Here is a 15,711-nt window from a genome sequence, read left to right on the forward strand (position 1 = left end):
CGGTTTAAATGGAACATTAAATCAGCGAAACATAGCTTTACATGGAACACCATTAAAATAAAATATTTGTAACAGTAGGCTTAGATAACATTTATTTATTTTATTTATTTATTTACAGGCTTTTATATACCGATGTTCATGTAATAGTACATATAGCGTCGGTTTACAGAGAACTAAAGTTAGAAATTACATCGAACATGTGGGATACATATAACAAGGATTAATGTAACATGGATATTACATAAATTTGACATGGCTAAAATAGGAGTCGAAGGTATAAGAATAGTATTTGTAACAATAAGCTTGGGTAACTATGTTAATGGATTAAGATTAAGAGAGTTTTAAATGTTATGAAGATAGTATTTACAATTGTGAAAAGTATTTACAACATTAGGGGAGGATAACAATGATGTTTATGTGATGTGTCTGCTGTTTTGAAATATTGTATTGATATTTGGACAATTTTTAATGATTTTTATGAGTTTTTAATTGGTGGATGTTATTCTGTTCATCAGCTGTTTTGAAACATTTATTAGTATAGTTTTACAATTATTTCTGTGTGGGGCTTTATAGCAACTTGGCTTGTTTGTTTTCCTAATAGGAGTTGTATTGGTGTTTAATATTTGTAGTGTTGCCTTTTCATAGATAGGTAGGGTTGTTACTGTTTGAGTGTGTCCCATAATCCAGGTGTAACTTTGTGCGGGTTAGTTTGTGTGCATTATTTCAGACCCTGGGACTATGTTAGCTGTTATATTTCTCTTTCCATTTCTCCAGGTTCACTCTGCATGCAGAGTGGCTTTTTTGGCTTTCCATTTCAGTTTCTGTCTCCATATTTATAATTTGTGGTCTTTCTGTATTTGGTGAAGGTCAGTTCTGTGTGTGTGACTGAGGTAAGGCATTAGCATGTAGGCATTTGTATCAATCTTATTTGTTATGTTTTCACAATAGGCTATGCATTAGTGGTAAATTATTATTTTTTCATAAGGAAGGCTATTGAGCCTGGTAGTAAAGGGAATTTGTTTTGCTTTTCCTGAGATGTGATCAGAACCAGAATATCTTTTTTCTATGGTGAGTTGTATGGGTAATGCCCCAGTTCTGCTCTGCAGCCACTGTTGGAGCTCGAGGGGGTTCATGTGGATGCAGAGTTTGTTTACATTTAGCCTCGTGATGGCCACATGTTCAGTGTGTCATGCATGTGAGAACCATGTCAGGTGTGTCCTGGCTGATAAAAAGGTTGAAAACCACTGTTTTAGGTGACAGTTTTAAAATAGGTCACGTAGTTGCTAGTGATGGGCGCTTTTAATGTGTTTCCTTTAGAAATTTTCAGAGACACTGCCCGTTTCTGTTTGAAATAAGCAAGCAAAATGTACATGTACTAAAAGTGCCTGTATACTCTGTATCTATCTGCTGATAGTTTGGATAGTGGGGCACACGTGCATTGGAAATCTAGAGTATGCACGCTGTTTCCCTCCTCCTGATCAAAATACATCCACAGGATTGCCTCTTTGTAATAAGGATAAAAGTGCTGCCATGGAACCCACAATTACTTTTAAGCACATTTGAGGAAGGCAATTTTCAGTAGGCCATTTTACCTAGATAAATATTTTTGCAAAATTTCCCATCCCAATATTAACCCCCTCAAATCAGTTGCTTTATTTTCCAGCTTGTTAATTTTATTGCATAAAAGCAAACCCAAATGAAGCATGCATTGTGGCATGTGGCAGACTGCACATGTGTACACAAGCCTAAAAGATGTACGCATTCTCTCTCACACTACACAGCGGGGAAAACATCCACTGTATGTTTTAAATGAAGTATTTTCTAGAATCGGCCAGTGTTTGGTATCACTGGAATGATGAAAACCAGAGACTTAGAGAAGGAAAAATCCATGAAGTTAGCAAGTAGCACATTTAAGACTAATCGGAGAAAATTCTTTTTCACTCAACGCACAATAAATCTCTGGAATTTGTTGCCAGAGGATGTGGTTAGTGCAGTTAGTGTAGCTGGGTTCAAAAAAGGTTTGGATAAGTTCTTGGAAGAGAAGTCCATTAACTGCTATTAATCAAGTTTACTTAGGGAATAGTCACTGCTATTAATTGCATCAGTAGCATGGGATCTTCTAGGTGTTTGGGTAATTGCCAGGTTCTTGTGGCCTGGTTTGGCCTCTGTTGGAAACAGGATGCTGGGCTTGATGGACCCTTGGTCTGACCCAGCATGGCAATTTCTTATGTTCTTATGTTCTTATGTTCTTATGGGGCCTTATCCATAAACTGTTTCCCAAAGATACAGAAAACATGTTAGAATCATAGTAGTGTTGATTTTAGATCTATAATAATTTTAACAGCAGGAAGACATGGGAAGTTCTGTAACTAAGGCAGTTTAGCATTTATTCTCTATTTTCAGAAAATGCAATGGAGTCTCAGATGGGAATGAAGAAGGTGCCGCCTTTTCTCCCTCCACCCTCCCAGCAGCAGGACATAGACGCCTCCATTTCTCCAGGTCTGGAGAAGGTGAGGATTGTCACTTTGTGTTTCAATACTTTCTATTTGTGGGACAAAGACTGCATCAGTTTTACTGCTGATTCATGTAAACCATTTTGAAATTGTCCTCAACAACTGAAGAATATAAAACATTTGGTAGTTTTTATCCTGTGTAGCACTTACACACAAGTACATATCTCTGCTGGAAAAAGAACTGAGACAGCAGGGCAGAAAGGGAGCAATTTTCAAAAGCTCACGCAGTGTGCGAGATAATGGGAACTTACATAACTTTTGCCAAATTTTCAAAGTAACTGCAGATACTTGTCCCTTCTATTTCTATTGCTTGACTAAGTGCACATCTTGGACAATCCCAACCTAAACACATCTGCAGAGCATTCGTTTTTAAGTGGTAAATAGTGTCGCCCAGTGAAATCAGGTGGCTCAATTGAGGCATTTAGTAGCAATGGATTTCCACCCTGACAGATTTAGCTAACTCTAGATCCATGTGGTTATACTATAAACCGCTACGATAAGACTTTGTCTTGAGCATCGGGATAGTAAAAAGAATCTAAATAAATAAAATAAAATGTGAAATTTGCCCCAAGAGACTTGTCCAAGATTGAATGGTGGCAGAGTGTTAGGGCTCACGGATACCATGGATTCTATGACTGTTAAAGTACAGAAACAAAATCTGATGGCAGGTGAGGATGGTAGGGCCCATCTGGCTGTCCAATTTACTTCCTGTTGCATTGCACCAAAGCAAGGCTTCCCAAACCTGCTCCTTGTGCATTATTTATACCTTTAAGGTATTTGAATGTCTATCATATTCCCCTGTCTCTTCTCTCCACGAGGGTATATATATGTATGTAAGTCTTATTTCATATAGCTCATGGTACAGAATCTGCACCATTTTGACAGCCTTTTTCGGAGCTACTGTGTCTACATTTCAGAGTTATAGCCTTCAAAACTTGACACAATATTCTAGGTGAGGTGTAACCAAAGACTGCTGCAGAACTCTTGTTTTTTCTTCTAGTTGTGTCTCGTCTATGCACCCTAGCATTCCTTTGGATCTGGCCATTGCTTTGAAATTATCAGATATGATCACTGCAAGGTCTCTTTACTTCTTGGATTTCTGTATCACAAATAAATGAGCCTCCATATTTTTGCATTAAAACTTAGCTGCCAAAAACTATCACTTCTTGTTTGTCTCCTCCTTAAGCAGTGTTCACTCTGTTGGAGATCTTAGTATCATTTTAAAATAATCTTTTTCAACTGTCTTTCCACAATATTCATGGAGTGTTAATTGTTGAATCCCTCTGTTAAATCTACTTCAGGAATGTCATTTAGTGAATTTTTAGGGTTAAGTCCCTAATGTCAGATTAGAATAATTCGATATGGTTTCTATGAAACCTATATATATGAGTGTAATATTTATGATTTTGTTTTTATTATTATGTATGTTTATCGTGTATATCGCCTAGGCCTTCTAGTGTTAGGCGATTAATACATTTTATTAAATGAAATGAAATGAAATATTCTTAAGAATATACTGAACAGAATCAGCCCTAGAAGAAATCCTGCATTTCACTCATTGCCTTTCTTCCCTCAGTGAGCTACATTTACCACTACTCTCTATTGTCTCTCACGCAACCCCAGGGCCCACCCTCAGGCTGCTCTGATGAGCCTTGTCTGATTTCTTTTTCTGAAATCGAAGTATACTACATTCAGTGCATGCTATGCATGATTTCTATAAAATGAAATAGGAAAGGTCATTCACACTACCTATTCATTTTATAAATGAAACAAAAGAAAAAAATGACATTTTGTTTCTATTTAAAATAATGATATTCCTTTGTGCTTCTGTGGCATTGTTCAAGGCAGATTACAACAGTATATATACAAAATATAATAAAACTACAATAAACACACCCAGACTAAGCCAGCCACCAACAGCACCAAAGATCGCACTATTTTAGGGAACAGACATGCCTTAACCTACTTACTAAATTTCAAATAATTCAACTCTGCTCTTTCCATCCTAGGTAAACTATTCCATGCCTGAGGAGCTACAACTGAAAAAGCCAGAATAACCTATAATTTCAAATGCACCTTTTGTGGTGAAGCCACTCCTAACAAAGGGCCCAGCAACTATCCAGGCCTGTACCTTAAAAATATAAGAATATGTCATGCTGGATCAGATCAAAGTCCATTGAGCCTAGAATCCTGTCCCCAACAGTGAGCAGTACAGGTCACAAGTACCTGGCAGATCCCAATAGTTTATCTGTTTCTTGTAAGGATAAGAGCTGGCTTTCCCAAGTCTACCTGGCTGATAACTGTTTATGGACTGTAAGGGAGGTGGATCCCTGTGCTGTGATGTGGAGCCTGGAGAGTGAATCCTCTAGGCCCACACCAACAGCTGGCAGGGGAAACCTGGGACAGGACTGGTTGGGAGCTTCACCTATACCAGCCCTTTTCCCTGCAGGTTGAGTCCTTGGGTTCCTGGGGCCAAGACTTATGCAAGGGTCCCTCAGAGTATAGTGAGATAGAGAGTTCGGGACAGGACAAGCAGCACACAAGAGAAGTCAAGGTCCAGGCAAGAGTCAGTGGCAGGCAGCAAGCAAGAGTAGTCAAGGTTCAGGTTAGTAATCAAGGTTCAGGTCACCTCTAACCGTGTTCTCCTAGGACAGCAGGATGTTAGTCTTCACACATGGGTGACATCATCAGAAGGAGCCCGGCATGGAAAACTTTTATCAGTTTCTAGAACTTTGACAGAGCCACCGACCATGTCCGGCATGCCACACAGGGTCCCTCGTCAGTCTCAAAATAAAAAACCAAACCCAAAGAGAAAACCAACTCCATGAGGTGGTGGAAGGGTTTCGTCCTGCTGTCCTAGGAGAACACCTGTTACAGGTAAGCAACTCTGCTTTCTCCTAGATGAGCAGGATGGTATTCCTCACACATGGGTGAATAAATAGCTACAGGCTGTTTCCAAACAACAAACAAGATAGACAGGCATCCAACCAGGTGCCAATGGGCACAACAACCTTGGTGCTGTCAGTCGCAGAGGGAGATAGCCTGAACCCGAAGAAAGGACCAAGGTGAGGAGAGTTGGTTTTCATGGCTGAAAAGGATTACGGAGGACTGACTGACGGAAACTGCTGTCACATCGACCATCTTTGTGCAGACAGTAATGAGAGGTGAAGGTGTGGAGTCCTGTCCAAGTTACCGCCCTGCAGATCTCATCCACAAGTACCGCACGCATGTGAGCCACCGAAGCTGACATGGCTTGTACAGAATGACCCTTGACATGGCCCTCAAGTTTAAGTCCCGCTTGCATGTAGCAGAATGAAATACAATCTGCCAGCCATTTTGACAAGGTCTGCTTGGACACTGCAACTCCCAATCCCAATGTATATTCAGCGGCACAGCGAAGCTGGATGTCTACCCTGTTAAGTTTAGACCTGCTCTTTGGCGCATCTAAACTTATATGGCTACTTATGGCTTTGTTTGGCTAACTCTGAATATAGGTAGTTAGCTGTAGAAATTATATGGCTAACTCACTCCACCTCCAATCCACTCAAGTACATGCCTATGTTTTGTGTGTGTAACTTTCAGCCATATAAGGGACACGAATAGCTGCTGAATATAGGCACATATTCAGCGACCGCTACTTAAGCCACATAGGTCCCGCTTATCCAGCTAAATAGCACTGAACATGCTTTGAATATCGGGCCTATGGAGCCAAAATGCTCAGACTCCACAATGGCTCTGTCTTCTGCATGTGTTTATTGAACAAAAAGGCCAATCTTGGATGATGGAGGAGCCATTGAGGACCTGTGAGCATGTGAACTCTAAGGTCCTGTGCTCTGTGACTACCACAGTCACCAGGAGAAGCTGCGGGGTAGAAATGGGCTGCTGACCGGGGCATACAAACAAGGTTTCTTAAGATGAGCAGGTGCCCAGGTCCACTGCTCCAAGCATGGAGTCAAAAGAGCTGTAAGAGCTTGGCCCAGGAGCTTCAGTGCTTCCAAATCCACCATTGTCAAACAGCAAGACACAAACTCTTAAAAATGTCAGATTTGGTAATATTTTTTCAAACATAATCAATATAGATATTGGGTCTTATTTGTTTTAAATTGTATATATTCTGCAAAGTACTCAGTACCCACAGGAAAATGATTTTGGGGGAGAGGGAGTGTGTGGGCAGATCAGGGGTGAGTTGTGGCTGCTTTCTCTGCTCCAGACTTGGTTACACCAGCTGCCTCTCACTCTGTGCAAGCAAAACCCAAAGCTTGCAGAGCTCTGATCCCCAGTTATTTCCCACTGCAGGCCACTTTCAAACGTAGTGGAGTTCTAGTCAATTGCCCTCTCAATCTAGCCTTCATTTGCAATGACCTGGAGATTTTTTCCTCTTATTTTGTCTCTCGTTCCACCTTATTTTCAATTCTGACTAACTTGGCAAACTATCTTTTTTTCTTTCATTAGATTGTGTTTGTCTGAAGAATGTTTCCCTTTTCTTACACAGGAAACAAAGGAAGAAACAATGCAGCATTACAGTGAAGCTTCATCACTGAATTCTAGGATGTTTCCAAACACAGTTCCTGCTATTCGCTGCTGTGCGCTTGTGCATTTCACAGTTCTGTTATTCATGAGGTTCCTGCAAATGTTCCTTCCCTAGCCAGGAGCATAAAGACACTTAAATTCCCCAAAGTCTGACCATCTATTCTAACATATTGCACATGAAATCCTGGACAAAGCTCATGATGGAGAAGAGCTGCAGCTTAGGAAATGTTATTCCAGAGCAACAGTACTTAAAGCATTTAATGTTGGGGAAGAATAAGATAAGCACGAAACATACACTGAGCTAACACGTGCAGATCAAGATCGGAGACTATAATATATCTTATAAAATAGCAGAAACAGTTATTTGGCATGTATATTGCACTCACAAGATATTAGATACAGACACAATAAGAGAGCTTACAATTTAAATGGGTATCTGAGGCAATGGAAGATAAACTGAATTGCCCAGGGTGAAATGAAGTGTGATGTGAATTCAGGTCTTTTGATCCCTAATTGATTATTATAAGCACTGGCCCACATGCTCTCTCAAAATCTGTTATCGTCATTGGATAAGTAGTCATATTCCTTATAAAATTATACAGAGCAAGAAGGAACCTCAGAAAAATCATTAATTCTATTCCTTGCCTCCAGAGAACAATTCTCAGATAAGAACTGGTCCAGCCTGTTCAGTTGCCATCTCTAGTCCTCTGTCTTCTTCTAACTCCTTTTCCAGTGTTTCACGTCCCTTTGTGTTTCTTCTTTCTCCTCCTAACGTCTTTAGTTTCTCTCTTACCTCTGACATTGATCAATCCCTCAGTTTCTTCTTCTGCCTCTTTATTCCCTTCTAGCTAAATTTCACACGTCTTCTGCTCTTCAATCATCAGTCCTAGATCTCCCTCTTTTCACCTCTTACTTACCCCTCCCCTCCCCAGCCCATCTCCATGCTCAGACCCTCTCCAGTTCTCACCCCATCCCTCATCTTTCCCACTCATTCACCATTTCCACTCTCTGTACTCATAGTAACATAGTAAATGACAGAAGAAAAAGGCCTATGTAGTCTATCCAGCAAGATATAATTTTTATATTATGGTTAGTAACTGACGCTCAATGCAGGTTACCCCGTGCCTTCTGTTAAGATAGTAACTGCCCCAGAGTGGAACATAATATTCCAGGCGAGGCCTCACTAAAGACCTGTACAGAGGCAATATCTCCTTTTTCCTGCTGGTCATGCCTCTCTCTATGCAGCCCAGCATCCTTCTGACCTCAGCTACCGCTTTATCTCATTGCTATGCTGCTTTCAGATCATCAGACACTATCAATCCAAAGTCTTTTTCCTTTCACCATCACATAGAGCTCCTTTGGATTTCTGCACCTCAAATGCATTATTCTGCACTAATTGGCATTGAATCTCAGCTGCTAAACCTTCAACCACGCTTTGAGCTTTCTTAGATCACTTTTCATTCTCTCTACTCATTCAGGTGTGTCCACTCTGTTGCAGATCTTTGTTTCATATGCAAAACGACAAGCTTTTCCTTTGATGAAGTCTATTAATCCTGAGTGAATTCCAGGTCCCTGATAAACTAGCAGAGTTGCTTACCTGTAACAGGTGTTCTCAGTCCTCAAACATGGGTGACAGCATCGGATGAAGCCCTGCACGGAAAACATGTCAAAGTGTCTACACCTTTGACCGAGCCTCTCTGAGCATGCTCAGCCTGCATTATACCATGTATTCACGCACAGTCTCGTCATTCTTATAACCTAGAATTGAGGAATGAAAAATAAAAAGAAGAACAAAACCTAACTCTGCAGGACTGACATCCTGCTGTTCTTGGAGAGCACCTGTTACAGAAGCAGGATGGCAGTCCTTACATATGGGTGAATCCCTAGCTACAGATTGCCCCCCAACAAAACAAGTGCCAAAGGGCACATCAATTGTAACAAGCAGGGTGGGGGCAGCCTGAACAGAAAGAAAAGGCCCTAGGTGGGAACAGAGTTGGGTTCTAAACCTAACAGCAGATCCAAAGGTCTCAGCATGGAGCAATACAGAGGCATTAAGACATCCTCCGTTTTATTCCCAACATTCTGTTTGCTTTTTTGACTGCCGCAGCACACTGAGCCGACGATTTCAATGTGTTATCCACTATGAAGCCTAGATCTCTTTCTTGGGTTGTAGCACCTAATATGGAACCTAACATTGTGTAACTACAGCAAGGGTTATTTTTCCCTATATGCATCACCTTGCACTTATCCACATTAAATTTCATCTGCCATTTGGATGCCCAATCTTCCAGTATCGCAAGGTCCTCCTGCAATTCATCACAATCTGCTTGTGTCATCCGCAAATGTGATCACCTCATTCATTGTACCCCTTTCCAGATAATTTATAAATATATTAAAAAGCACCGGTCCAAGTACAGATCCCTGAGGCACTCCACTGTTTAACTTTTTCCATTGTGAATACTGACCATTTAATCCTACTCTTTGTTTCATGTCTTTTAACCAAACTGCAATCCACAAACGGACATCACCTCCTATCCCATGACATTTTAGTTTTCTTAGAAGTCTCTCGTGTAGGACTTTGTCGAGAGCCTTCTGAAAATCCAAATACACCACATCTACCAGTTCATCTTTGTCCTCATATTTATTCACCCCTTCAATGATGGCTGTGTCCCATCAAGCGATGTCTATTTAAATGTTTTGTGATTTTATTATTTATAACAATTTCCACGATTTTTCCCAGCACTGAAGTCAGGCTCACTGGTCTATAGTTTTCTGGATCACCCCTGGATCCCTTTTTAAATATAGGGGTTACATTGGCCATCTTCCAATCTTCAGGTATATGAGATTATTTTAATAAGTTACAAATTTGTACTAATAGGTCTGAAATTTCATTTTTTAGTTCTTTCAGAACACGGGTGTATACCATCTGGTCCAGGTGATTTACTACTCTTCAGTTTGTCAATCAGGCCTACCGCATCTTCCAGGTTCACCGTGATTTGGTTCAGTTGATCAGAATTATCACCCATGAAAATCTTCTCTGGAATGGGTTTCTCTCCAATATCCTCTTCAGGAAATACTGAAGCAAAGAAATCACTTAATCTTTCCACGATGGCCTTATCTTCTCTAAGTGCCCCTTTAACCCCTTGATCATCTAAGGGTCCAACCGACTTCCTTGCAGGCTTTCTCCTTCGAACATATTTTAAAAACTTTTTATTGTGAGTTTTTGCCTCTATTGCCAACTTATTTTCAAATTCTCTCTTAGCCTGTCTTATCAATGTCTTACATTTAACTTGCCAATGCTTATGCTTTATCTTATTTTCTTCTGATGGATTCTTCCAATTTTTGAATGAAGATCTTTTGGCTAAAATAGCCTCTTTCACCTCCCCTTTTAACCATGCGGGTAATTGTTTTGCCTTCCTTTCCCCTTTCTTAACGCATGGAATACATCTGGTCTGTGCTTGGATGATATTTTTTAACAATGTCCATGCTTGTTGCACACTTTTTACCTTTGTAGCTGCTCCTTTCAGTTTTTTTCTAAATATTTTTCTAATTTTATCAAAGTTTCCCTTTTGAAAGTTTAGCACGAGAGCCATGGATTTTCTTACTGTCCCCCTTCCTGTCATTAATTCAAATTTGATCATATTATGATCACTATTGCCAAGCGGCCCCACCACCGTTATCTCTCTCACCAAGTCCTGTGCTCCATTGAGAATTAGATCTAAATTGCTCCCCTCTCTCGTCGGTTCCTGAACCAGTTGCTCCATAAAACTGTCATTTATTCCATCCAGGAACGTTATCTCTCTAGCATGTCCCGATGATACATTTACCCAGTCAATATTGGGGTAATTGAAGTCTGATGTATATCCAGAAAAAACCGAAGCAAAAAAGCCTTGCACATACGCAAGTAACAGAGTACCCTGGTGCAAGAGAAATTGTATCACCACCAAAAAATTCCACAAAGTCTTTTATTGCAATTCAAAGCAAAGTCAGGTGAAACAATGTTGCAGTGACGGCAACTCCATGAATTAAAGGACACATACTTTAGAGCGATCCCCCGACACGGACCGTGTTTCGCTAGGCTGCATCGGGAGGGACCGGCATGTATATTAAAGTCTAAAATATAAACACAATAATATACAGTCATTTCACGAGGTGGTGAAAAATGGCCAAACAATTTTCTTAAAACAAACTTACATACCTTCTCAGATGTACAATGGAGCGCGAGCGCCCTCGAAACTAACAGCCATTTAAAGCTAGGAAAAGGCGCGAAAGCTGACATTCTCGCGTGAGCTGTCAGAGTTGATTGCTGACACTCTCGCGAGAACTGTCAAGGAGGAATGCTGCAACCAAATGTGCGGGCTCAGTGAAACAAATGTGGCATTTGTTTCACTGAGCCCGCACATTTGGTTGCAGCATTCCTCCTTGACAGTTCTCGCGAGAGTGTCAGCAATCAACTCTGACAGCTCACGCGAGAATGTCAGCTTTCGCGCCTTTTCCTAGCTTTAAATGGCTGTTAGTTTCGAGGGCGCTCGCGCTCCATTGTACATCTGAGAAGGTATGTAAGTTTGTTTTAAGAAAATTGTTTGGCCATTTTTCACCACCTCGTGAAATGACTGTATATTATTGTGTTTATATTTTAGACTTTAATATACATGCCGGTCCCTCCCGATGCAGCCTAGCGAAACACGGTCCGTGTCGGGGGATCGCTCTAAAGTATGTGTCCTTTAATTCATGGAGTTGCCGTCACTGCAACATTGTTTCACCTGACTTTGCTTTGAATTGCAATAAAAGACTTTGTGGAATTTTTTGGTGGTGATACAATTTCTCTTGCACCAGGGTACTCTGGTAATTGAAGTCTCCCATTATTACTGCACTACCAGTTTTGTTAGCTTCCCTAATTTCTCTTAGCATTTCACTGTCCGTCTCTTCATTTTGGCTAGCTGGACGGTAGTATACCCTATCACTATAGTCTTCCCCATCACAGAAGGGATTTCTATCCATGAAGATTTGATTGTACATTTAAGGTTTAAGGTTTAGTCTCATGCAGGATATTTATCCTGTTGGACTCTATGCCATCCTGGACATAAAGCATCACTTCGCCACCAAGATGCCCCTGTCATTGCAATATAATTTGTACCCCGGTATAGCACTGTCCCATTGGTTATCCTCTTTCCACCAGGTCTCTGAGATGCCAATTAAGTCTATGTCATCATTCACTGCTATACACTCTAATTCTCCCATCTTACTTCTTAGACTTCTGGCATTAGCATACAAACATTTCAAAGTTTGTTTTTTGTTTGTTTGTACATTCTGTTTTTCAGTTGACACGGATAAATTGGAATCTTTTAGCTCAGGTGAGTTTTTAATTATAGGCACATGGACTACTTTTCTAATTATTGGAACCTCACTGTCAGGATGCCCTAATTCTAATGCATCATTAGTATCCTTTGAAGATACCTCTCTCTGAACCATGCGCTGCTGAGCGACTGTCGGCTTTCCCCTTTGTTCTAGTTTAAAAGCTGCTCTATCTCCTTTTCAAAGGTTAGCGCCAGCAGTCTGGTTCCACCCTGGTTAAGGTGGAGCCCATCCCTTCGGAAGAGACTCCCCCTTCCCCAAAAGGTTCCCCAGTTCCTTACAAAACTGAATCCCTCTTCCTTGCACCATTGTCTCATCCACGGCGGCGGCAGCAGCACCATACCGCAAAGATGACACCAAGAAGTCAGCGGCTCCTGCAGCGGTGAAGCAGGGCATCAGGGGCGGCCTCCGGGCCATGAGAGCAGGAAAGTCTGCGGCTCCGGCCACACCAGAAGGCCCGACCTCAGCGGCGTCCAGCCACATCGGGCACGGCAGCAGAAGCGAGGTGAGCAGGGCCTGCTCGCGGGGGTTAGCTTCGCGGGCAGGGTTCATAACACCTTGAGGCACTCCCCTCCTTACCTAGCTGTCATCTATCATTCAAACAATTTGTATTCAATTCCACCACCTTAGGACTCACTCTCAAGCTTTTCATTTTGTTCATGAGCCTCCTACGTGGGACCATATCAAAAGCTTTGCTGGAATCCATATAAATCTCATTGAGTGTTCTTCCTTGATCCAATTCTCTTGTTGCCCAATAAAAAAAAAAAAATCAATCAGATTTGTTCGACAGGACCTTCCTATGGTAAAAACCATGTTGTTTTGGATCCTGTAAGCTATTGCATTGTAGCTAGTTTACTGTCCTTTCCTTCAGCAACATTGCCATTCATTTTCCTAGCACCGGTAAGGCTTACCAGTCTGCAGTTTCCAGCCTCTTTTCTGCTCCCACTTTTGTGAAGAGGGGCCACTATTGTCATTCTCCAATCATGTGGCACCTCGCCCATTTCCAAGGATCTATTGAACAAGTCTTTCAGCAGGCCTGCCAGCCCCTCTCTGAATTCCCTTACTATCCTGGGATGTATCTCATCCACTCCCATGGCCTAGTCCACTTTCAGTTTTGCTAGTTCCACCCAAATTCTAGTTCCACTCTATTTTGTAAATAGGGTTGTATCTACCCAACTCCCATATGTACTCTTACTAACCCCTCCCCAGTCCTCCACTAATTTCCTCTCTGCCTCAGTCTTATCTCCTCACTCATCCCCTTCTCTCCTCCCCTTCTTCTGTTTCTTACCCCTACCTAGCCACCTCGTCTCCAAGCCCCATTTCTATCCTTCCTCACCCCTTCACACCCATCCCTTTCCACTGTCTCTCACTCCTAACTAAGCCTCCCCCCCCCCCCCCTTCAAACCATATCTCAACCTCTAACCACCTTTAAGGCCCCTTTTCTTTCCCCATTTATCTCATCTCTTAACTTTTCTGGCCTGGATCCCCAGGAGCAGCTTCCTGTCCCGATAGGCTGGAGATTATCAATGGAGCAGCGGATGTCGACTCTGATCCCCCTTCAGGCATCTGTACCTGGCCACCAGGCGGCTGAATGGACTTCAAAAGCAGCCCAAAAATGGTCACTGCAGGTCCCAGTGCTCTTGATGCTGAGGCACTGAGGTCTTGCAGTGACTTCTCCAAGGCCTGATGGACATTTTATCCAATTCATCCTCAAAAATAGGCAATTCGAACACTGAATGGGAAGCAGGAGCAGTGGTCACATCGTCCTTGGAACCAAAAGATATATTGGTGGCAAGCAATTTTATTAGCAGTCTTAGATCTAGCAGTAGTCCCTGTTGTGTTTAAAATGTTTTGACCTACTTGTTTTAATTATGTATGTTACGTTGTAAGCTGCTCTGAGCTGTGGCTTTTGTGCATATGAATATCAAAATAAATAAATAAATAATGTGACTCCTGGGGTTTTTGAGAGGATGAACTCTTCTCCCCCACAGGATTGCTCAGGAAGATTCTCAGCAGCCACCGGACTGGCCTCATTCCTGGTGCCGATGCTTCTTCACTTCCCTCGAGGCCTGGCATGTCAAAGAGATGGAACCTATCTCCTTCCTCAATCGGGAAGAGTCAGACAAAGGTCTTGGTTCCCTATTGACTCTCTGCACTAAGGGAACTGCTACCAATGAACGCTTTCTACACTGCCGCAGCTCCAAGGTTCCTTGATGTCGATGCATCTGAAGCTGGTGGATCAGACTTCTGGTGGTCAAAGTGCTTCTTCATTAGTTCCATTAAGGACGGTCATCCTTTCGGGGCCATGGTTGCACACTTATGATACCCCTAGACATCATGCAATGCCCCAAGGCACAGGACACATCTACACAAGCTCTGTTGCTGAATCCTTGTTTGCCTGTAAACCGATATGATGTCCACCAACGAATGTCAGCATAGAAAAACTTTAAATAAATAAATACCATGAGGATCAGTGATAGACATGACTCTGGCAAACTGGGGGCATTCCTGGAATCTGCTAGATATGCTTGATCAAAATAATAAGGGAAGCAAAATTAAATTCAATGGCTGTGGCAACAGATGCCTGCTGGCACTGATGGTGCACCAAGATGACAACAGAAACTTAAGAATGATTGAATAAACCTACCTAAGAAACTGCATCATAGTCCTTCTCTGGACCACCTCCACTCTGTTTACATTTATTTATTTATACAATTTTTTTGTATACCGTTGCACAGTGCAGTTCCATCGCTACGGTTAACATCCTTCCAAGAAAGTAAGGCTACATATCCAAAAAGAAATAATGAGGTTCGAGCATATTGTAATGTATTGTTTGCTTGTGAGCAGGGGCTGGCTTAAAAAACTCCGCGTGTAAGTGGTTCATTTGGCTTTTCCAAGAGATGGAGGATCTATGTTTTTTAAAGTCAGAATAATAAAAGTAATGAGCAGTAGCACACGCCTCTCACCTCAGAGAATCATTCTAGATGTTGTGGTTTGGCTTCTTCTCATTAAAAAAAAAAAAAGGCAAAGTGAAGAGTAAACTTGTTTTTTACACTAATGGAGACTGCTCTTTTGTGATACTTAGGATTCAGGAAATGGTTCTACCTTATTTTTTTCTTTTAGCAAAACCAAAGATCAGCACAGGTCAATCTGTACAGTGCTTTCTCCAGCTGCATGAAAATGACCCACATCCTTTAATGTGCATATAATCTCCATTACGCAGTCTGCAAAGAAGAGACTTGAATCAGACTAATTTCTCCTGAAATGTGGGCCTGAATTCCTGGTAAACAAACTGCCTGCTTCCCACCCACAG

The 15,711-nt window shown here is 41.7% G+C and overlaps 1 protein-coding gene across 3 annotated transcripts in view; it reads left to right on the forward strand.

The window, feature by feature from the left end:
• The window catches only part of GFRA3 (GDNF family receptor alpha 3), a 52,686-nt gene extending 37,365 nt beyond the window's left edge, over positions 1–15,321 (forward strand). The window contains exons 7-8 of one of the 3 annotated variants that reach the window (XM_029583962.1): positions 2,404–2,510; positions 14,390–15,321. In XM_029583962.1, coding sequence (XP_029439822.1) covers positions 2,404–2,510; positions 14,390–14,557 — 275 coding nt within the window. In that variant the 3' untranslated portion in view covers positions 14,558–15,321. Of the gene's footprint in view, positions 1–2,403; positions 2,511–3,513; positions 3,661–7,005; positions 9,173–14,389 lie in introns of those variants that run through there. The other 2 variants (XM_029583963.1, XM_029583964.1) reach the window with 2 other exon arrangements.
• Positions 15,322–15,711: the final 390 nt, after the last annotated feature.

Source organism: Rhinatrema bivittatum, chromosome 18, assembly GCF_901001135.1.
Source record: "Rhinatrema bivittatum chromosome 18, aRhiBiv1.1, whole genome shotgun sequence".
Lineage (NCBI taxonomy): Eukaryota > Metazoa > Chordata > Amphibia > Gymnophiona > Rhinatrematidae > Rhinatrema > Rhinatrema bivittatum.